This window comes from Hippocampus zosterae, chromosome 16 (assembly GCF_025434085.1).
Source record: "Hippocampus zosterae strain Florida chromosome 16, ASM2543408v3, whole genome shotgun sequence".
NCBI classification, from domain to species: Eukaryota; Metazoa; Chordata; class Actinopteri; order Syngnathiformes; family Syngnathidae; genus Hippocampus; species Hippocampus zosterae.
This window is the reverse complement of record NC_067466.1, coordinates 5,828,121-5,850,659: the sequence shown is the minus strand read 5'-3', so window position 1 is coordinate 5,850,659 and position 22,539 is coordinate 5,828,121. Positions and strand designations below refer to the sequence as shown.

At 41.5% G+C, this 22,539-nt stretch overlaps 1 protein-coding gene across 7 annotated transcripts; it reads left to right on the top strand.

Annotated features, from left to right (window-relative positions):
- Positions 1 to 1,519: 1,519 nt before the first annotated feature.
- Positions 1,520 to 22,527, top strand: gdpd5a (glycerophosphodiester phosphodiesterase domain containing 5a). Of its 7 annotated transcripts, none has more exons than XR_007958854.1 (17): positions 1,520 to 1,798; positions 5,281 to 5,455; positions 7,721 to 7,824; positions 8,194 to 8,287; positions 9,860 to 9,919; positions 10,005 to 10,103; positions 10,390 to 10,483; positions 11,436 to 11,581; positions 11,941 to 12,023; positions 12,622 to 12,772; positions 14,218 to 14,448; positions 15,313 to 15,458; positions 16,825 to 16,972; positions 17,312 to 17,394; positions 18,491 to 19,216; positions 19,502 to 19,614; positions 21,450 to 21,468. XR_007958854.1 is itself a non-coding variant. In XM_052046252.1 (17 exons), exons 2-17 carry the CDS (start codon positions 5,339 to 5,341, stop codon positions 21,566 to 21,568), a joined length of 1,794 nt encoding a protein of 597 aa, XP_051902212.1. In that variant the 5' UTR covers positions 1,522 to 1,798; positions 5,281 to 5,338; the 3' UTR covers positions 21,569 to 22,527. The 7 variants fall into 7 exon arrangements, 4 of the variants coding, with proteins under 4 accessions (XP_051902212.1, XP_051902211.1, XP_051902213.1 ...); XM_052046252.1 differs by having other exon boundaries at positions 1,522 to 1,798; positions 14,218 to 14,439; positions 19,202 to 19,216; positions 21,450 to 22,527; XM_052046251.1 differs by having other exon boundaries at positions 1,522 to 1,798; positions 19,202 to 19,216; positions 21,450 to 22,527.
- The last annotated feature ends 12 nt before the right edge of the window (positions 22,528 to 22,539 follow it).

Here is a 22,539-nt window from a genome sequence, read left to right as displayed (position 1 = left end):
TTCTGCATTAATTTCCAAAACGCCACACGGTATTGACTTTGGCATTCACATACCTTGTGGCATTATGGAAAACATCCCCCAAATTCTTATTTCTTTGCTAAAAATAACAATGTGCCTCTGGTTATCTCTCGATGGCTGTGTCCAAATTCATTGGCTGCGTCCTACGAAGGTCAAATTTTTGGCTGCACAACGTCACTTCGGAATGCTCAACCCATGAATTTGAACACATAGACAGACGATCAACCATGTGCGCTCACAATCACCCCTAGGCACAATTTAGAGTGTTCAATTAACCTACAGTGCATGTTTTTGGAATGTGGGAGGAAACCAGAGTACCTGGAGAAAACCCACGCAGGCACAGGGAGAACATGCAAACTCCACACAGAAAGGCCGCAGCTGGAGTTGAACCGAGCACTGCTGCACAGTGACGTGCTAACCAGTCGACCACCATGACATCCTGAATCCATCCTTTGCGATTAAAGAGTGTAAAATTGGACTACTAATTTCACGTCAATGTTATCTTACTTGAACTATTTTGGAGACCAAACAGTGTTGCAATTCACTGCTAACGTTATGCAAATTTTTGGCTCAAGCGTACAAGATAGCCGTTAGCTGCTAAACTAACTGGTTCAAAACATTCATTCATTCATCTTCCGAGCCGTTTGATCCTCACTAGGGTTGCGGGGGATGCTGGAGCCTATCCCAGCTGTCTTCGGGCAGTAGACGGGGGACACCCTGAATCGGTTGCCAGCCAATCGCAGGGCACACAGAAACAAACAACTATTCACACTCACACTCACACCTAGGGACAATTTAGAGTGTTCAATCAACCTGCAATGCATGTTTTTGGAATGTGGGAGGAAACCGGAGCACCCGGAGAAAACCCACGCAGGCCCGGGGAGAACATGCAAACCCCACAAAGGGAGGACGGAGCTGGAATCGAACCCGGTACCTCTGCACTGTGAAGCCGACGTGCTAACCACTGGACTACTGGGCCGCCTGGTTCAAAACAGACATAGCTATATAATAATTTTTAAAAAAAATAGTTATTGGGTAGAGTTGTTTTTAATGACAATAAAAACATTGTGAAAAAAAAAGAAAAATAGAAGGGAGGATTTATCTGAGGTCAAGTCAATTTTTCTAAGTGATGGAGTTCCTTTTCCCTAAATTGTATGTTGAGGGACACCCCCACAACGTAATTACATGCTCCAATTTAAAGTGTGTTTGTGATGAAAAAAAATGCTTTTACAAGTGTGAGGAAGACACCCCCAAAAAACTTACCGCGCCATAAAAGATGATTTGAAACTCCTTTTATCTGCTCTATTTAATATGTCAGCGTTCAGCAAGAGGGGCAAGATTAAAAAAACAAAAAACAAAATTTTGGGTTGGTCTCAAACTAATTTGTATGATAAAAATTGGATATTTAGGAATCGCTTTTGTCTCGGGACAACTATTATTTAATGTGCAATAATTTAAAACTCAATAAAGAATGAATAACTAAACACCAGGAGATACGCCATAGCCCCGCCCACACACGGGGGAACGGATTACACCAGAATCAGTGCTTGCAGTCGCGTCTGTCTCCAGAGCAACAACTATTTAACACAAGATTATCACACTTAATGCTTCCTTTGCAGGATACCAACTCTTTTGTGTTTTGGGTAAACTTTAAACTGATGTGTGACAGTTGTCAGGTCCAGACGGGAGCAACTTCAAACGTACCGTACTTTGAAATAACGACGACGTCATGTCAACACCTGAGGGGGGAAACGGTTTAATCAAGTCGTCCTGCATAGAGGTAAGGAAACTGTAGTTTCACTTCAGATTTTCTGCTATAAAATCAGTGACAGTCACTTGGTTTTTCATTTATTGAGCTGCTTGGTATAAAATTATAAGAAGACTTAAGTGGTGTTTATTTCCTTGGATTAGTAACTTGTTCTTCTTCTGGTATGCGGTTTTACTGCATCAGGCTACTACAACATTAGCAGTAAGACACAAACATTAGCTGCAGTGAGGTGTTTCATGACCATGACTGAATTAATCGTTGAATTAAACGGAGCTCTCGAAACGAGAAAAAAAATGCATACATGCATGGCATGCACATAGATTCCTGGAAAGTTCTAAATTGGCAACCAGCAAGAGAACACTGAGAGCATCAGTCCACATATTGCTGAATCGGACCAGATGGATGCAGAGGAAAAATGGAATTACCAAAATTAACCAAAACATTTAACCTCTTTTTCCCTCATAGCCCAAATTTAAAGACTGTTGAGGCGAAATCCATCAAGGGTATTATAATAAGGCCACTATTAATGAATGCATGCGTATAGAATTTTCATGAAGGTGGTGAATGATGACGGAATTAAAAAAAAGTGACAAGGGCAGAGATAAATACGAGCCAGATATAGCAGTCTTTTTTGGTATCGGCAAAATTGATGAGACCAAATTACATGAAGTCATGCAGTGTTCCTCTCGTGGAGAATCAAATCAGCCACAAAACAGTAAACTGCACATATTCATAAAACACACATAAAAATAAAGAAATCTGGCCATGCTTCTGATTTTTGTGATGTGCATAATCATTGATTCAGTGATTAAGAATTTGGTTGGTTGGATTTAACCCTTTCATGCACCGATAAAGATAACCTGATAACATGATAAACCGTCCACCGTAATCGCTGTCTCTAAAAGGGTTCATTGATTGTCTCAGTTAAATGCTCTCATCCATGCAAACCTTGACTATGGCCTGCTGGCAACATTGTTTTGCTCTATATGTCTCCGGCATGGAAACAGGAATACAGACATTGTAAGTGAACATCTTCCATTTCATTGCAAAAGCTAGTTAATTCATATATAAATAAAATAAATAAAAAATAGAAATGGTAGTCATGTCATTTTTATTTTGTCTGTCATTCTTTGTTGGCACATTTACTACTAAGCCCTGGCAAGGTAAAAACCAAATCAAACCAATTGGCACAATAAATCAAAAGTTTCCCTTGGTGTGTCCCTAGTACTCAAAATGTCATCATATTTTATTCTTGTAAGAACAGTTGACCAAGAGGCATTTGTCTTGAGTTGAGTCATGCTTTTTAGTTCAAGGGTAGCTGTTCGTGTTACCGTAAGACTCTTTTTTTTTCACCCTCCACCCACCTCCCATGTGCAGCGAATCAAAATTTTGCATTTTGCATAGCCTGTCTGAGTCCCGACCAATGGTTTTGTGTGCATCAGATACAACAAAAATAAAGTGACAATTAAATTTCCCCTCGTGAATGAATGCTCATGCTCAGTTATCGGTTCACATCCAGTTCATCATTTGATTTTAGCTGCATTGCCATTGTAGGAACTCAAACTTAGGCCCCCTTGCATTGCATTGATAAAATTCTTTCACCTGAAGACAGTCGAAATGTGGGACTCAAAACATCACTTTCAAATTAGGCAAACATAGACAAACATTATTATGGGCCTTTTTGCATTATTGACATAAACAATACAAGTAGCTTTGGTTTCATTTCTTTGGCTTAAAGTAATTCGGTTTAAGTCTACCAAAAACAAAAGGGTGACATTTAACACCAGACAAAAGTGTTAAAATAAATACATCCTCCAGAAAAACATGAAATACTTGCACTCTGTGCTCAGACATTCCTACCTGCCACCAAGGCAATGGACTTTTCTCTGCAGCAAGAATGAAGTTGGAGGGGCAGGGCTCATGTCACATGATGTTTTAAGACTGCGCCTCTTTTTTATTGATGGCCTTTTTATTAGCTAATTCCACAAACCTCAGTAGTTGTCTTCTCACTCTCCCTCAGCATCAAATTAAATGCCATACAATAGCCCAATATTACGCCGTCCTTTTTTTTTTGCTTTGCGTGCAATTTTATCTCGTAATTTGGTGCCAAAAAAGTGGATTAAATTTTAAACTGGCTGCAAGTTGGTCCATAATATTTATTTTGTGACCCACCTTTAAATTGCACTGTATATGTTGATTTCCCCACACAGAAGTTTTTACCCCAAACAAAAGGTTAGTGTTGTCATCATAATCACCTTGTTTTGTGTCAACAAACCTTTTTTTTTAAATGATGTAACAAGGTCATTTAATTGATACTGCAGCTACACTCCAATCGAATGCATGTATGTCAAGAAATAAAACATCCATCACTCATTATGAACCTGCAAAATATTTTGAGCAAGAAAAAGTATTTGGGAAAAGTTCCGGGAAATACCTATTTGTATTCTGCAATATTGCCCACCTGTACTTTTGCAAGAACGGGTACGGCCTACCTGTGAATCTGAAAGTGTGGTACTAGTGCCACAGATGGTACATTGGCTCCCTCTAGTGGTATGTGAAAGTCACTGCGAGGTACAGTGAATTTGAATTAAATACCTTTGGATTTAATCTTGAAGTGTTTTTGAAATTTTGAGATCGTTTGTCCCAATTTTTGGATGATACATCTGAATCCAAGCACTAATTAAGTGAAATCTTTTTCGATACTTATTCACAATGTTAATGTTCACACTCTGCGTAATGTTACAGGGGCTTCCAATCATATGAAATGCCCTTCTATGAATTAAGACGCTGTCTTGTTTTTTGAAGTACACAGCCAACACATTTCCACCAACAGACAGTTCAGTTCACCACAGTGTTCTTTCAAACCTGAAACCTTTCATGGACAGCGGTAACAAGAGGGGACAGCCATTCATATGTTGTTTTCTCTTATATGAGTTAATCTTCATGTCACAGTTGTGCATCAACCATGACAATGCCATCCACTGCCATTATTTTTTTCATGCCTAAAGACAAATAAAAAAAAAAGAACAAAATCCTGATGTAGGTTATCATTATTTGTCTGAAAACCATCTCGCGGTTTGACAGCAGAGTGTAAACGTAGGATGGCAATCAGCTAAATAAAGGAGATAGATACTACCTTACCGCCAGAGAGGAAGCTACGAATAGTTTCCAAAGAGGAATGTTATGTGGCACAGTGTTGACAGCTGTGAGCAAGTGCCACAAGCTGATTTGAAACTTTTTAAATGTTTCTTTACTCTTTTGTGTGTTCATTTTTAAAGATGAATTGTGTTGTCTTTTGTTATTTCATCCACTTACTGACTAACTTCATTGTATCAATCCTGTTGTAATCCGCCATCTCGACAAAGTCATTCGGCATCAGCTCTAAAAAGATGAAAATCCAGTTTCAAAATAGCACATCTCAAACTTAACAATATTTGTCACATCACTGCAAAGGGAACAAATGAATTGTTCGGTCTTATCTTGTTCTTCTTCAGGGTTGCCCGGCCAGTGTGGGATGCTAAGAAACTGGTGGTGGGTTGAGGCTAAAGGAGCATGGTGAAACACCAACCCTTACAGGTCTATGAGAAGCAAGTGCTGATTTCCTTTGTCACTGGCATTTATGGTTGTCGTTGGAAACGCTACCAGCGCTCCCAAGACGACAGCTCGAGGGTAAGACAAAACATTTGGGTTATTTGTTATTTGTTTTGCACTGTACTGTTATTGCGCAATCATGCTACATCTTACCAAGCAAACACTACAGTTCCATTTATCAGGGAACGGCTCGGCGTTAAAACGGGTGCATGTGTGAATTAGTTTGATGCCCTTTGCCTCACTGGACGTTCCTGCCTAACGGCACATCTTGTAATTTGTAATTTTGTAAGAAAAAGTTGACTACATTTGAGATTGGCTTAAAGGATGTCGATTTTGCAGTGTAGGTGGTCTCACGTGATTTTGGTGGGGTTGGTTGAGGTGCAGGCAGACAGATTTGGATGTTCACTGTTTTGTAAAGTGCTTTGTGACAGCTGCAGCTGTTGTGAAAGCGCTATATAAAGTAGGATGTCTTGGATTATATTGTCCATGGACGGGTGTGGGACATTCATTCATCTTCCGAACCGCTTGATCCTCACTTGGGTGGCGGGGGGGGGGGGGGGGGGTTGCTGTAGCCTATCCCAGCTGTCTCCGGTCAGTAGGTGGGGGACACCCTGAATCGGTTGCCAGCCAATCACAGGGCACACAGAGACGAACAACCGTCCATGCTCACACTCACACCTAGGGACAATTTAGAGTGTTCAATCAGCCTGCCAAGCATGTTTTTGGAATATGGGAGGAAACTGCAGCACCCGGAGAAAACCCACGCAGGCCCGGGGAGAACATGCAAACTCCTATCTATCTAAAATTGTGAAAACTTTTCAGTGTAGTTGAGAGTGAGAAACATGACTGAAGTCTCAACTGACCAGTATGAGGGCACCGAGTTGCTGAAATTATAATCTCACCACTGTATCTAAAAACAAATCAAATTAAAAATAAATACATTCATTATATTTCAATATTATCATTTTTTTAAAATTATGCATTAAAGGTACACCATATGTTGAAGCTGCAAGATTTAAATGTTAGCCTCACTTCACTCACAAGAACCCACCACCCAACTAATAGTTAAGACACAATACAATTTTTGTTTCTCAAACATTTTTTTTCACATAGTTTTATTTTCTTTGATGTTGTTCGAGGAACATTGTCATTGATTGCTTTGCTGGACTCACTTCTAATGACCTTACATAAGGTGCTGGAAATGGTGAGCCGAACCGTGTTGAGGTGCCAAAGCTGATAACTGGTCAACAGGATGTGTTGAGTGGCCTATCATCGCATTGGTCTCCTCTCACATGGAATTACCTCCTGATCCTGTTAACTACTGAGGGAGCGAGTCCTTGAGTGTTTGCACAAGTTCTCCTTCTTACCTTTTCCCCGCATGCCGATTGAGAAGAAGTGCTCGAAGCAACACACACGATGTTTAAAAGCAAAACTCTCAGTTTTATTCGTCACTGATTTGAACCCTTTCATGCACAAATAATGATAACCTCCATAAGGACTTTTTTAAAGTGTTTTTATTAGTCTTTAGGCATGACAAAAAAGAAAATAATAATAATGGCAGTGGATGGCAACACACATGTGGGTCCATTCTAGTGGTTGATGCACAACTGTGACATTAAGATGAGTTCATACAAGAGAAAATAACATTTGAAAACCCGTCCACTCTAGCAACCGCTGTCCCTGAAAGGGTTAAATCAATGGAAGAAGACCACATGGGACTTGGAACAAAATCTTCAAGATCATAATAAATTGTTCATGTCTGTAACAAGGAAAATTAATTGTGTCCGTCAGCCAAAACTGACCCCTGACACTGAATATATGTTTGATTCACTGTTACTCTCAAGGTATTAAGAAATTGGTACTCTTCTTTTTTTTCATCCTTTTATAGAGTTTCTTTTTAATTGGTGTGCATAAAGTTCTTCATGTGCAGAGGTGCCCATTACGTCGATCACGATCGACTGGTAGCTCGCGGACTGTTCCCAAGTCGATTGCGAGGGGTGTAGGGGGAGAAAAACAAACAAACAACCATTTGTATGTCTTTGTGCATGTTAGTCATCTATATTTTTCTGTTAATGTACACTGCAGTCTCATCATCCTATCACCCATTTTCACAAAAAAATTATTTGAAAAATAACATAAAATAAAGCAGGTAAATCTTTAACCTACGGTGGCGCGTGACTGACGTCACCGAAGTTGTTAGCTCTCAGCAGTCTGCAATGGCAGCTTGTGATCAGTGCTGTTGCGCTATATCTTTTATCTTTTTTATTATAATTCAGTTTGTTTCGTATACAATTCATATATATAATATGTTTTTTGTTCTTCTGATGGTTTTTTTTTTTGCAGTGGGAGTGTTCCTGGTTTCTCATCTTGTGTAGCTCCTTTCTCCTGCTTCTTTTTTGGGTTTACTTCTGGTTGGTGGCTCGAAATGATTTTGACGAGTTCAACTGGTGAGTCATCTTTTGAACATCTGTATAAGGATGTGAACAGAAAGAGTAACTTTTATGTTGTTGAGACTTGATAGAAAGGCACTGGCTCTGGAAAAAATAGAGACTAGCCTGGAGTTAGTCCAGAAAGTACGATAAAAGGGGAATAAAGTCTCTAGTCACCACCTGTAAAATAATTTCTTTAAAGGTACAGTGTTGCCTTTCCACCTGGAGCCAGGCACATTTCAAGAGCAACATGCAGAAACAGATTGACAACCGTTTTTGCACTTTTCAGTTTGGGATCAAATAGGAGTGACACTATATCACAATTGTTTCCTTTATTCTTCTGAGAAGCATCAAGATGCATCAATCTTTAACCTGTCGAAATTGCAGGTCAGTGTACAACCGCACGGGTGAATGGAGGGATGAGACCATTCCCATTCTGACAATCACCACTGTGGGATTCAGCTATGTTTTTGTCTTGATGGTAAGCGTGCCTTTTAAGATTGAAAAAAATGTTATCTATCTATATATAGTATATAGTATATATATATATATGTACATATATATATATATATTAGAGCTGTCAGTTTAGCGCGTTTTTGTTGGCATTAATTTAAATGAATTTTAACAGGATTAAATTTTTTCTCACGAGATTAACGCGGCACACGTCACAGCGGATGTTACGTTGCTCTATAAATATACCAGAAACAAAACAACGAGCGCGCTGCATAGGTCCACGCACGTTTGTTTTGGCAGCCACGGCAGCGTGAGACACCGAAAACTGATACTTAAAGAGTTTGTGAATGGAAAGTTTACTTTCCAAAATATGCCAAATTGTTCCACTGACAAGACCAAAGTTACCTGATATGATACAGGTAGACGATGTATGCCACTGACACGATTGTTACTTGTTTGGAACTATTTTGTGTGGAAGGTTACAGTGTTCCGTGTCCATACAAATAGATCAGGTGGAGCGTCTCTGTGTTCGTCTGACGGTGACGGTGAAGTTCAGCGGTGCAGTGGTAGCGACCTAGCGAAAATAAAACGTCTCCAGTGTTCTCATCGAACCAAGTGTGAAATGATGGCTACACAAAACCGTAGAGAGACTTCCGCGCAAGAAGGACCAACAGCATCAACATAGCCTGACTGCTGTGTTCAAAGCAAATTTGAGAAAAACGAAGTATGCAACCATGGCTTAAATCCACTGCAGGCTGAGTACTAGTTTACCTTAGATGTGCACTTTATAATGTTATATTGCTCTGTTTTCATTCATTCATTCATTCATCTTCCGTACCGCTTGATCCTCACTAGGGTCGCGGGGGGTGCTGGAGCCTATCCCAGCTGCCTCTGGGTAGTAGGCGGGGGACACCCTGAATCGGTTGCCAGCCAATCGCAGGGCACACATAGACGAACAACCATCCACGCTCACACTCACACCTAGGGAAAATTTAGAGTGTTCAATCAGCCTGCCACGCATATTTTTGGAATGTGGGAGGAAACCGGAGCACCCGGAGAAAACCCACGCAGGCCCGAGGAGAACATGCAAACTCCACACAGGGAGGCCAGAGCTGGAATCGAACCCGGTACCTCTGCACTGTGAAGCCGACGTGCTAACCACTTGACTACCGGGCCGCCCTGCTCTGTTTTGATTCCATAAAAAGAGCTGTTAAAGCAGCAGTTGTGTGACAAAATATTTTTTTCACTGTTGTTGATGGACAGTCATATTGTCTGAGAGATTATGTGTGAATAACTCCTCCAAGTGAAAAATGTTCATGTAAAATTGAAAATCGATATTGTCATTTCAGTAAATATTTGTATTTTACACATAGAAAACTGATTCATGATTCCATGTTGATGAGAGCATTAAAATGGGGAAAAATATCACAAAAAAATAGAAAAGGAAATTCAGAAACGATAAAAATGCATGAGTAATCATGATTAATTTTTTGTGAATTTGAGTTAATTATGACAGTTGTGTTTTTAATTAGATTAAATATGTTAATCGTTTGACAGCTCTAATATATATATATATATATAAGTCCTTTTTCTTCATCAGATCTTGGCATTCTTCCACATATCCTTGGGACAACAGCTTAATCTCTACTGGCTCCACAAGGTGCAGTGAGTTTGACTTTTGCTGTCATTTTGCTTCCTTGCAGGTTTTTCCAGTGACCTCATCATTGTGTGTCTCGTTTTCACAGATCGGTGTGCTGGCTGCGCTCCTTACTACTATCTCTGGTGTTGTGTGTGTTGATGACATCTGGGTAGATGAATGGGATGTCCTTCTTGTGTCGCTGCAGGTTTGTTTAGAGTTTAAACAATGTCACGGTAAAACCTTTGAAGTCAAATTGCATCTTCTTAACACATCACATTGCCGGATAGGGGAGGTTGTCGGTGCAATACATCCCGATTTTAAACTTGCCTTTTGTTAGGGTTTTAGGGTAGTTTTAGTTTCCTGTTCACTTTTAGTTCTCCTTTTTTAAAGGCTCCTTTATCATACTCAAAATAATTTTGATACAAATTATCAATACAATGATTACACAAAAAAAGACTGTCACTCATTTTATAATTGTGTTCTTATGTTAGTCCACAGCGCCATTCCTTCACATTGGTGCTCTCACAACAGTCACAGCTCTTAGCTGGCTGGTCGCTGGTTATGTGGTCCGCAGAGAAAGATCCAGTAAGTCTTCTCTTCATTTTGACCCTGTTGACAATTCCTCACTCGAACAACATGACATCCTACCATTAGTTTTAGATGGACTTGTAAGGCTCGACACAGTTCCTTCCTAATGAGAGATAGATTACTGTCATATTATTAGCCAACTGGGAAAATAATATGATCCCTCAGTCTTATACCAGATATCCAGATCTGCATTAAATCTGATGCGCTTTTCCTCTTCAATGTTGTAGAAATCAGAAATTCTATACTATTGTGAATAATCTTGCCCCGCGATTGGATGGTAACCAGTCTGTGCCGAAGGTCAGGTAGGAAATATGCTCTAGCTCGTCCTCCGCTGTAAGGAGGACAATATTTATGTGAGTGTTGAATGATAAATCCCGGTCAGAAGTGATACAAGAGTTTGTCATTGTGCTGCTCAAGGTGAATGTGAAAGAGTACAAGTAGATTAGAAAGTGGCTCTGAATGATGACTCGATTATGAACGTAGTTGTCGATTAATTTTCTGATAGATTAGTTATCGATTTAGAAAAGGCTACTCATGTGTTCCTTGGGGGTTACTTGGTGCCCACATGCACCACGTTGATGACCCCTGACTAAAGAGGACTGGTCCAAGTACGTAACCTTGTGGGACACCATGAAATTTAATGCGCATCGTGTGTTTGTTACCGATATCTACAAACTCTAGGTGATTTGACAAATATTGCATGATGCCAAACACATCTGGGTCAAGGGTGTTTTTATTAAGATGGTCTTTTTTCCTTTTTACATCAGAAATTCTGGTATTCCAACAAGTGGAGATTGGGTTTTCATGTTCACTGTTAACACCACAATTGTACTCATGTAGGATTGAAACGGTTCAACAATCCCTCTTGCTAACACACGCCAAGCCTCTCGAGTGAGTCAATTTGTTTTGTTGATGAAGCGTCGTAGAAAGCTTGCGCCCTCTGTCTTAGATTTCCAGATGATGGTGTTAGTCACCTACATCATCATCCTCATGGCCCTTTATTCGGCGCCGCTGTCATTCTCCTGTCCCTGTGTCATGGACAGTCACAGCCTCAGACTTCGCCCAGACGTCATTGGTCGACGGGGCGCTCCGATGGTGAGTTAGTTGGTCTATTGCCAGCCCTCTCCGTGTAATCCAGTTAGCTGTCCAGGTGACTCGATGAGTCCGGCACATTTGCATGAGCGTCTACTTTGTACTGTTGTCTCACAGCTGAGCAAATATTCTTCCAACCCACTAGGGTACAAAAAGCACCTATCAGGCTACCACCCTGTCAACCAAAATAACAGTCTCGAACAAGAAATTCACGAGCCACCTGATTTTGAGTTAGCTTGGTGGATGTTCTGAGAATACACAATTTGGTTGAAGCCTCAGATTTTGAATGTAACTAAAAAATCATGATGTTGGTTTATTCAAATGTCGCCGGTGAATGACACTGATCTTTCTCTGTGTACCAGCTGGCCCCAGAAAACACCCTGGTCTCCTTCAACAGAGCCTTACAACACGGCGCCAGCTCCCTGGAGGCTGACGTCACTCTTAGGTCATTCATCGACCGATTCTGACATTTTCAGATGGACTTGTTCATAATTAATGAATCTGACGCACTCCAGTTCCATATGAAAAGTAGCTCAGATGTGACGGGTTCTATGGTTCCGTTTCTTTTCAAATACTTGTGTCTTAACTCTTTCATGCACCAATAATGATAACCTGTAACCTGATAGCCTGATATGCTGTCCACTGTAGTAACCACTGTCTCTGAAAGGGTTACTCTCAGGTCTGCACAGGACTAGTGCCTGGCACACACAAAAGACAAAAAAAAACCATGAAAAATATTGATTATATATACACAGTTGCTTCCTAGTGTAGTCACTACCCTATAGTAAAATTACAGCACCTCTGGTGTCTGGCACTTACCTCGAAGACGGCTAGGTTGTATCCAATTTTTAGCCATTTCTTTCGGAGATAAAATAAGACATTTGTGGCAAGACTGAAGAATACTTGCCACATTCCCGAGATCCATCTCGAGTCAATCTGTATGTACTTGTTGTAAGCCATTTGTCTTATAAAAAAGAGTGAACGACCCTGAAAGCATTCCATCTTTGAATAACACTGTATTCTGTCTATTTTTGGATCTCTAGTGTGGACGGGGTTCCATTCCTCATGCGAGATCGCACCTTGAGACGAACCACAGATGTGAGCACAGTCTTTCCTGGCAGACAGCATGACGATGCCGCTTTCTTGAACTGGACCGAGCTACGTTCGCTCAACGCAGGTCGCTGGTTTCTGGAGGTAAAGGAACGCACATCACACTAATGCATTTTAATCATCAATAACTATGTATTTGTATACGAAACGTCTTGTAGCTGAATTGCACAATATATTTGCAAAATAATGATTATTGTATAGCTATACAGTGGATTCACAGGTTTTCGCTATTTGCGGGCTGGCACCGTCATTATTTCCTGCAATTAAAGAAAAAATGTGAATAATGCCCCACCCCCCGCCCCCCAAAAAAGAAAGAAGAAAAAATATATGACTGTGGGTGCTGAATCACAAGTCGGAGGTGGTCCACTGTATTATCTCTATCTCTATCTCGCTCTCTCTCTCTCTCCCTGTGTGTGTGTGTGTGTGTGCGCGCGTGTGCGTGCGTGCGTGTGTGTGTAAAATACAATATTACAATGCAGTTTAGCATAGATTAGGGGTGTAGCAGAAAAATGATTACATTTGTATATATATGTATATATATAAATATAACAGCAAGGATACTGCGCAGAACCCTCAAGCTTCCTGGCCTCTGGTAGAGGACCCGAGCTGAATGAGGGACTGACACCACCCGAGGGGTGAGACGAGGATTTTTATTTTTTTTAATATATATAAATTCAGTAAGCAGCCCGGTGTCGAGTGGTTAGCATGTCGACCTCACGGTGCAGAGGTTGTGGGTTTGATCCCCACTCCGGCTTTCCTGTGTGGAGTTTGCTTGTTCTCTCCGGGCCAGCGTGGGTTTTCTCTGGGTACTCCGGTTTCCTTCCACATTCCAAAAACATGCATGGCAGGCTGATTGAACACTCAAAATTGTCCCTTGGTGTGAATGTGATAGCACGGATAGTTGTTTGTCACCGTGTGCCCTGCGATTGGCTGGCATTTAGGTTCAGGGAGTCCCCCGCCTAATGCCCGAAGACAGCTGGGATAGGCTCCAGCCTTCCCCGCAACCGTTGTGAGGATAAAGCAGATATTCAGTTTGAAATTTGTCTTTTCTGCTCGACAGTTCACGGAAACTGAAAGATTTCACATTGAAGCACGTAGTGCCTCATGGTCTCTCAGACCTGATGTGGCCTTCTGAATTTGTTGAGCACTCTACTGTAAAAAATAAAAATGTGCAAAGTGGAACCTTTAACACCATGTACAAATCACTTGCATATATATTTTTTTCTACTTCGTGTTCATGTCAAATGCCTTTTTTTTAGCATCCAGGGATGGATTAATGCACAGGCTTGGGTTTTGACCTTCACATTCACGAGGTCGCAAGGACTTGAACTCAAGGCACACTCAGACATAGTCATGTGCTACAGGCTTAGGCACATTTCTCACCTGAGGCCTGTTTGTCTGACTATAGTGTGAACCAGAACTGAAATAATGGTCCATAAAAATCTTAGTGTAATGGCATGACATCATTGGGGTGGAGATAAGAGGCTGAATAAACTATCTCGGTAACTATTGCTTTCATTTGTTCCCAGCGTGATCCCTACTGGACTGTAGAGACGTTGACCGGGAGGGATAGGAGCAGGATCGGAAACCAGACGGTTTGCAGTCTGTTGGAAATGCTTCGTCTGGCAGTCAGAACCAACAGCTCTGTGCTTCTCAACGTCCGCAGGCCCCCTGCGGGCCACCCTCGCTCCCAGAGTTGGTTCATGGACACAATGTGGGCCGTGCAGAAAGCGGGGATTTCCCGGAAGAGGGTGAGGACTGTATGTCCCTCTTATATTAATTTATCTCATTTATTTTATCGCTGGTGTTGTGCCGGAACCTTGTAAATGTGGTCAAATTGATATTTTTTTTCACAACTCAGTTCAGTCCCCGCGTGGGTGTTTTTTTTTTTTCCTCAATTACTGACCAGTGTTTAAAAAAACAGTTTGCCGTCATTGAAAATGCAATGTCAATTCTTCAAACGACTTGCTGTTTATTTAGGTTTTCTGAAAAGTGACAATTGTGGAGGTACGCCGAGGCTGCCCAATCCCAACGATGATTGTTCATCGCTCGGATCAACACCATACCGAACATTGAGTTGTATCGTTGTCCTATATTTTCCATTTTATGGGGTCGCATAAAAATGTAATAAATCATTTACGAACAAAATTTGCACGAAATTAACTCTCAATGGCTGGCAAGGTGGACGATTGGTTTGCACGTCTGCCAAAACAAAGGTGCAGGCTTCAATTCTGGGCAGCGGCATTCCTGTGCGGAGTTTGCATCTCCTCCGTGCCTTCGGGTACTCCGGTTTTCCTCCCACGTTCGCAAAACATGCATGACGGCTTAATGGCACCCTCTCAATTGTCCATAGGAGTGATTGTGAGTGTGGATGGTTGTTCGTCTATGTGTGCCCTACGGTTGGCCAGCAACTAGTTCAGGTGTACACCACCTACTGACAGCCGGCATCGGGTCCAGCACACCCGAGGATAAGTGGTACGGATAATGGATGGATGGATGGATGGATGGATGGATAAAAACTCAATTACGTTCTATGTTTTGCACTCCGTTTCATATCTTTCACTCCGAAGAACAATGTCTTCCATCTGATCCGTCTGTTTCTGTCTCACATTTGTTGGTGCCAGGTGACATTGACCCCAGACACAGACAGGGGCAGGGTTCGGGGGTTTCAGCAGGCCACAAATGAGAAGCTGTCACTCGCACAGATAAGGCAGAGGGGCATTACAAGCTTGACCCTTCACTACAGCAAGGCCAACCACAAAGATATACAGTAAGAGATGTTTCTACGTTAAGCCTGAGGGTAAAAAGTAGGATGATAAAATGTTTCATGAAATACTATCTCTTTCCTTTCACTGCAAAGTGTAGCTCTTTTAGGGAGTTTTGGGTCATCACTGTCAAGTGTCCGGATTGCCCCGGACATTGGATTCCAGAAATGTAGGCACAGACAAGAGTTTTGACAAAACAATATTTATTTATAATTGAACGCAAAACCGATAAACTACAACAAAGGACGCTAGTAACAAAGAACCAGGAAAAAGCGAAAACATACTAAAAACACTTGCAAAAGGCAAGTGATGAGAAAAATGTAAATTGCTCGTCCCGGAAATCGGATACAGTGAAACTCCTCTACAACGAAACCTACATGGGCGAAAATACCCCCCAGTGTGAAAAAAAATCCTCATGCATTAACACCATTCCCACTTTACTGCCCCCCATACAATGAGAAAAACCCCGGTTGCGTTGTATTAAATATTTTTCTCTGCTCTTGCCTCGCAACAAGATTCACTAAAACGAAGTGTAATCCAACAGCGACCACTACTGCTTCATTTGAACAGCAACCACCACACTGGTTTACACATTCGCAGTAGTCCAGGAAGTATTAATTGTTAGTTTCAGCAAGAACATTGCATTACTAAAATGGCTACAAACGGACAAGAAAGACAAGAAGAGCTCTGACACTGGAAGAGAGGGTAAAAGTGATCAAAATGAAAGACGGAGGAAGCAAAGTAAAAGACATTATCCAAGAAATTGATAGAAGTGAAAGTGAATGCTGATCGTAAATTCCGCAATTTCTTTCCCTTTTTTTCTTTCTACACAGACTATATGAAGTGTAAAATAAGTGTCTGCTCATACTTATGCACTATTAGAATAAAAAAGAGTACACATATGTTTGTGTGTGTGTGTTTACATCTGAGATCAAATTTGCTACAGTGAAAAAACCCCAGTTGTGAAAAATTTCTTACTGCAAACATGATTTCGTTGTAGAGGAGTTTCACTGTATGTGGCAATCCAAACCAAAATACAACAACGAGAACTATTAACGTGAAAAGACTTCTTTATAGGGTTAACTGTTGAAGCCCTGCAATGTTCATCACAATAGATGGAAGAGTTGCAATTTGGGACTGATAATCATGTGGTGCACCCCGCCCAACACATCATCAGTCGTGTGCCTCGATGTCATTTGGGTGTTTTGGCCCACCGCAGGCCAATCAGACCAGATTACCCTCTGCCTGCTCTTCCTTGCCCTTCCCTGCCAACTTTCTTCAGTCAGCAGTTTTTACCGAGATTGATCAAATCATATGACAAAACATTTTTTTCTGCCATGTTTGCAGACGACGTATTTTCCTTCCCCTTAGGGAGTATCTAGCCAACAATGTGAGCGTGACAGTCTACCCAGTGAACGAGCCATGGCTCTACTCGGTTTTGTGGTGCAGTGGGGTGCCTTCTGTGTCCTCTGATGCCCCCCAAGTCCTCCGAAAGGTGCCTTACCCCATCTGGCTCATGGTAAACAACCTCTCATCGCCACCTTTCTCTCATCTGACACCGCACGCGAAAAAAACTCACCCGAAAGCAAGGTCGCACACTGAGACGAAAAGAGAAGCAGGACAGGACAGAGAGTGATGAGGGCGCCGCTACGTGTTCGAACAAGGACGAGGAGAAAACAATGCGGTCGCGCAGCAGCAGACTTGATCCCAGCTTGGTGCCGAGGAACAGCAAGGAGTGCGGCAGCCTGACAACAGGGCACTTGTTGCCGTCTTGACGGCTCGTCCAGGAGACACACTTGTTGACGGGTCCCACCAGTGGTATTGTCTGTTCACCACTTTATTTGTGTTTCTCATTTAGAGTCAGAATGCATATCGCTTCATCTGGATCGCCTCGGATCTCGTCTCACTCGCTGTGGTCGTCGGGATCTTCAGTTTTCAGAAGTGAGTACAGATTGTGCCAAAATGAGCATACCGTATTTTCCGCACGAAAAGGCGCACCGAAAAACCTTCCATTTTCTTAAAAGCTCACAGCACGCCTTAAAATCCGATGCACCTTGTGTATGGTCATTACGGTAATATGTCAACCCCAAAATGGCTCCTTGATAGACACATGCTTACAACGCAGAGTTCAAAGTGAAGACGATCGGTTTCGCAGTTGAACACGGAAATAGAGCAGCGGCAAGGGAGTTCAACGTTAACGAGTCAATGTTACAACTTGCTGTTGGTTAAGTGAACTGTGTCGCTGCTTTATTAAATAAGTTTGACTGACTTCTGATTGTCGCTATATAAATCAGAGTGTAGTGTAGTGTTCTGTTGGCATTTCCTTGAGCGCTCCATCTCGCGGATGCATTGTAGATTGTGTCTTATAATGTGGAGCGTCCAATATATGAAAAAAATTACAAAGTAGGCCATTCATTGAAAGTGCGCACCATAATCCAGTGCGCCTTTTAGTATGGAAAATATGGTATACTGTCATCTGAAAAAAAAATTCCTCTGTGTACTTTGTAAAATTCCACCAGCAAACACATCAAAACCATTTCGATGTAGTTCAAGTGTCCCTTGAAACATTATACTTTTGAGTTTCAGAATTCTTGATTATGAAAATCAGTCAAAAAAGCAAAATGGGTTGCCAAGATGAACGTTTACGGAACTCCAAATTAGTTACCGTGGTTTCCCATTGGGTAATCCGACGGAACCGAAAAACAGTTACCGTGAATTTCCGAAATCCTCAGGCCTGCTACGGAATTATTTAAATTCTTGCAGCATTTGTTTATAATTGGATGTATATGTTGTTGTTTGTGTTATCATATACAATTGAATAAGTACACCATTTCATTATGTAATATAAGTCCCATTATGCATTTATATTCTAAATGCATAATGAGACTCATACATTTCTGATCAGCGAGTCCCAGGGATGATCACTGTTGAAGTGACTATTTTATTCTGGAAAGATATATTGTGGAAAAGCATTATTAATACAAACGGCCTTGACTTTGAAAAGGAATGCCTGACTTCACCTTCATTTTTTTTTCAGTCTAGTGCAGTGGTTCTTAACCTGGGTTCGATCGAACCCGAAGGGTTCGGGGAATTGGTCTCAGGGGTTCGTCGGAGCCTCTGCCATGGACGATAAGACATATCAACTCAACGACTCAACATGTTAATTAGTTATGACATGCCCGCTTAGCCATCACTGGCTGCAGATGATTGCTTGTCCAATCAGTGCTGCGGGAAATTTAGTTCGCTCTCAACGTGTGACTGTCGTGATAATACGTCCTAAAATTTTAAAAACGAATGTGTTGAAATTTTATTTCCTTTTTTTCAGTTTTTAATAAATGTGTTTTTTATGTCTTGAATTTGTTAAAAGTCATATTTTTGTTTTTCACTAATGGAGGGTTCAGTGAATGTGTGTATGAACTGGTTGGGTTTGGTACCTCGAACAAGTTTAAGAACCACTGGTCGAGTGTAACTTCCTACATTGTTTCTTACTCCACTGACCTTTATTTCACTTGAGGAGACACAAATTCGAGACGACTCCACTGCTTCAAAACTGAGTGTTCGTTCCCACTGCTGTTTTTCTTTCTTTTATCCGGATGCTCCATGTTTTCATGTTTCACCTCTACGCTCTAACGTCTCCTCCCCCCCTGTCTTCTTTCTGTCTGTCTTTCTCCTCTGATGTCCTTATTTTGTCTGGTGCTGTGTCTGATCTGCATGCAACCTTCCTCTGCTGCCCCCTGGCATCTGTCAGCTATCATATGATCAGGTAACCACTGCGTCTGCCTTGGCCTTTGTTTCTTTTCTCCTTGTTTGTCCTTCCGTGTGCTTTTTCTGCCCGACAGCCCAGGGCCCCATTTCTTTTTCTGTCTTTCGCTAAACAGTTTGACCTCCTGTTTATGCGTATACTCTCCCTTACTTCACAACAAATATTGTGCGCGCATCAGCACGTTTATAGGCGGGTTTACACAATGGCACGTGACTCGGTGGAATGTCACAGCTCGGCGAACGGCCGCGACGCGCTTGTAATATGTGTTATTTCAACACGGAACAGGTGGAGGATGAGCGGAATACAGAGTTGTAACCCCGAGCAGATCATGCTGAGCGCTGTGCCGCATCGCTCTAATCGGGATGTCAACGTCATGAAGGAGAAGCTCATTGTTTCAGGTGACACTTTCAATCACATTTGCAACTGGAAATAACGTTTTGAAGTGCTACAACAATTTTCTCGGAATAGTGGGATAGGACCGTTTACTGACTCAGCCTCAGAGAATCCATTTATTTCTGAGAATGCTTGTATTAGAGTAGAGCTTAACACACCCCAACAACCCTCTCCAACCTTTCGAACTGTCTTTCTGAGATCAAATCCTGGATGCAAACAAACTTTCTCATTCTCAACTGCTAATAATCGGTCCTAGGTGCCCCACCCAAACAGCCAACAACTTTAACCTCACTATCTAGAACTCCACCTTGTTCCCCTCCTCTCACTGTCGCAACTTTGGTGTCCTTTTTGATCATCATCACTCTTTCGACCAACACATCACCCAAATCACCAAAACTGCTTTCTTTCACCTCAAAAGCATTTCTGCCCTCCGCCCTTCACTTTCTTTCAACGCCGCTCAAACCCTCATCCACGCCTTCATCACCTCCCACCTTGACTACTGCAATAGCATATTCTATGGTACAACCTCCTAACTCCTCAGTTAACTACAGCACATCCAAAATGCCGCCGCCCGCCATCTCACGCACACCCGCACCTGTGGTTACATCACCCCCGTCTTTATAAACGTCCACTGGCTCCCCGTTCCCCAGCGTATCCCTTTAAATTCTTATTCTCTGTCGCCGCCCACTCTCTGGAATTCTCGAACACAACTGTACTGACCTCCAATCCTTCAAATCATTTCTTAAAACTCACCTTTCCCGCAATGCTTTTTAACACCTTTTAATCTCTTTTACCCATTTTTTTTCCTTATTCAAAATGTGTTTGTTTTAGATCATGTATGCTTTGCTTTAAAATGTACATTTTTAATCCAGTGTTTGAAACTCTTGTCAAATATCTTTCAGTACGATGAAAAGCGCTTTCAAAATAATAATTATTATTATCATTAATGGGTCGAGCAAGTTCATCTGGGGAATATTGAAAAATATTCGCAATCAAAAACGTTTTACTGGAACTGAGAATAATTTAACGGAAAGTGTTCCTTGTCATGAGCAGACATTCATATCAATTACTGTATACGTATTGACATCACACAGGGATTTCCAGTCTTAAATATTGACCTTGATGTTTACATTCACGATTATGGCCTGACTGGTAGAAATGCGTCTTGTATATATATGTATATCTATATTTATAGCTATCCAGTAACTATTTTTATTGGCATCATGGTTTCTACCAGCCGAAGCTCTTTAACCAAAATAGGCGGCCCGGTAGTCCAGTGGTTGGCACGTCAGCTTCACAGTGCAGAGGTACCGGGTTCGATTCCAGCTCCGGCCTCCCTGTGTGGAGTTTGTATGTTCTCCCCGGACCTGCGTGGGTTTTCTCCGGGTGCTCCGGTTTCCTCCCACATTCCAAAAACATGCATGATAGGCTGATTGGACGCTCTAAATTGTCCCTAGGTGTGAGTGTGGGCGTGGATGGTTGTTCGTCTCTGTGTGCCCTGCGATTGGCTGGTAATTGATTCAGTTGTGTCCCCCGCCCACTGCCCGAAGACGGCTGGGATAGGCTCCAGCAGCCCCCGCGACCCTAGTGAGGATCAAGCGGTTCGGAAAATGGAGGGATGGATTCCTCATATAGTCTTGTAGTCAATAAATGTTCACCTGTAAAATTTAAAAACAGAAAAGGGTTTCGTGAGGAACCCTTTCAGGGACAGCTTATCATGTCATAAGGTTACAAGGTGATTCAAAGGATTCATGTCTGAAATTGTAACACTCTACCTGCATTCCTGACCACAAAAAAAGTTCTAGTTGTTTCATGTTATGCTTTCATACTTGTCTTTCAGAACTCCACAATGGGCTAAGAGGTACTGAGGAGTTGTCGCTGAATCCCAAAAATGGCAATGCAAGATACTCTCACAGAGATCCGAGAACATCATTTCCCATGGAACAAATGGAATGTTAGATGATTATTGGAGATACAGTCCTTTTTTTTCTACAAGTGGTTTCTAATACCCTACATGGCCCATAGTGCATGAAGGTCCTAATACGCATCCAGTAGATTGCACGCAACGTCTTGGAATGATTTTTTTCCAAATTGACAGTGTACGTTCACGCGAGCAAAACTATTGTGTTTAATGGCTTTAAAAAAAAAGAAGTATCTTTAAGGCTGAATGGATTGTCATTTTCATTATCTTCTGTATTTTAGAAAGTTGACTTTGTCCTTGTGTATGATATGTTGATGTAAATAGGACTCATTTTGAAATTGTTTCCATTGTGAAAGGAATTTTTTTAGTGGGTGGATTTTGTTGTCATCCATTGTGCTTGTGATCGAGCTATTAGGAAATGTATGAAATATTGAAGGGAAACAATGCAGGGCTTTGAGAGTCTCTAAAGTGTCAGTATTGATGCTGCTGCCTCTTTTTTGTCATATCGCGATGTTTTGGAGACATTGAGGAGTGACACCTTTCACGTGGATGCCTTGAAATGAATGAATGAATGAAATAAATGAATCAAATATGAAGGAATTTTTGTCATTCTTGTCATCATAAGAATGAAATATTTTATTTTCACCTCTTATGCCACTTTAGTCTGCAGACACGTTAATAAAAATGATTATATGGAAGGTGTGCAGACTTTACTTTTTAAGCCATTCTATTAACACTGCACTTTCCTAAACCATCAGACCAAAAAACGACTTCATTCATTGAGATGCAAGTGGATTCAATATATTTGACTGTACTTTGAATTCATGTATATATAAACACACACGTGCCCCATTTCCACATACTACAGGACATACATATTTTATTTCTGTAAATATAAATCTTACAATTGTTGGGGCTAAAAGTCAAAGCTCAACGTGAGCATGCCCGTGTTAAAATGAGGTTCATCCAAGTCAATATCGACATTTGATTTGGGCCACGTTGCCAAAAA

Bases quoted from the DNA above. Each gene is read 5' to 3' on its own strand.
- gdpd5a (XM_052046251.1), top strand. From the start codon at position 5,339: ATGGTGAAACACCAACCCTTACAGGTCTATGAGAAGCAAGTGCTGATT. The intron at 15,459-16,824 runs GTAAGAGATGTT...CCTTCCCCTTAG, and splicing joins GCCAACCACAAAGATATACA to GGAGTATCTAGCCAACAATG. The intron at 19,615-21,449 runs GTGACACTTTCA...CTTGTCTTTCAG, and splicing joins GGAGAAGCTCATTGTTTCAG to AACTCCACAATGGGCTAAGA.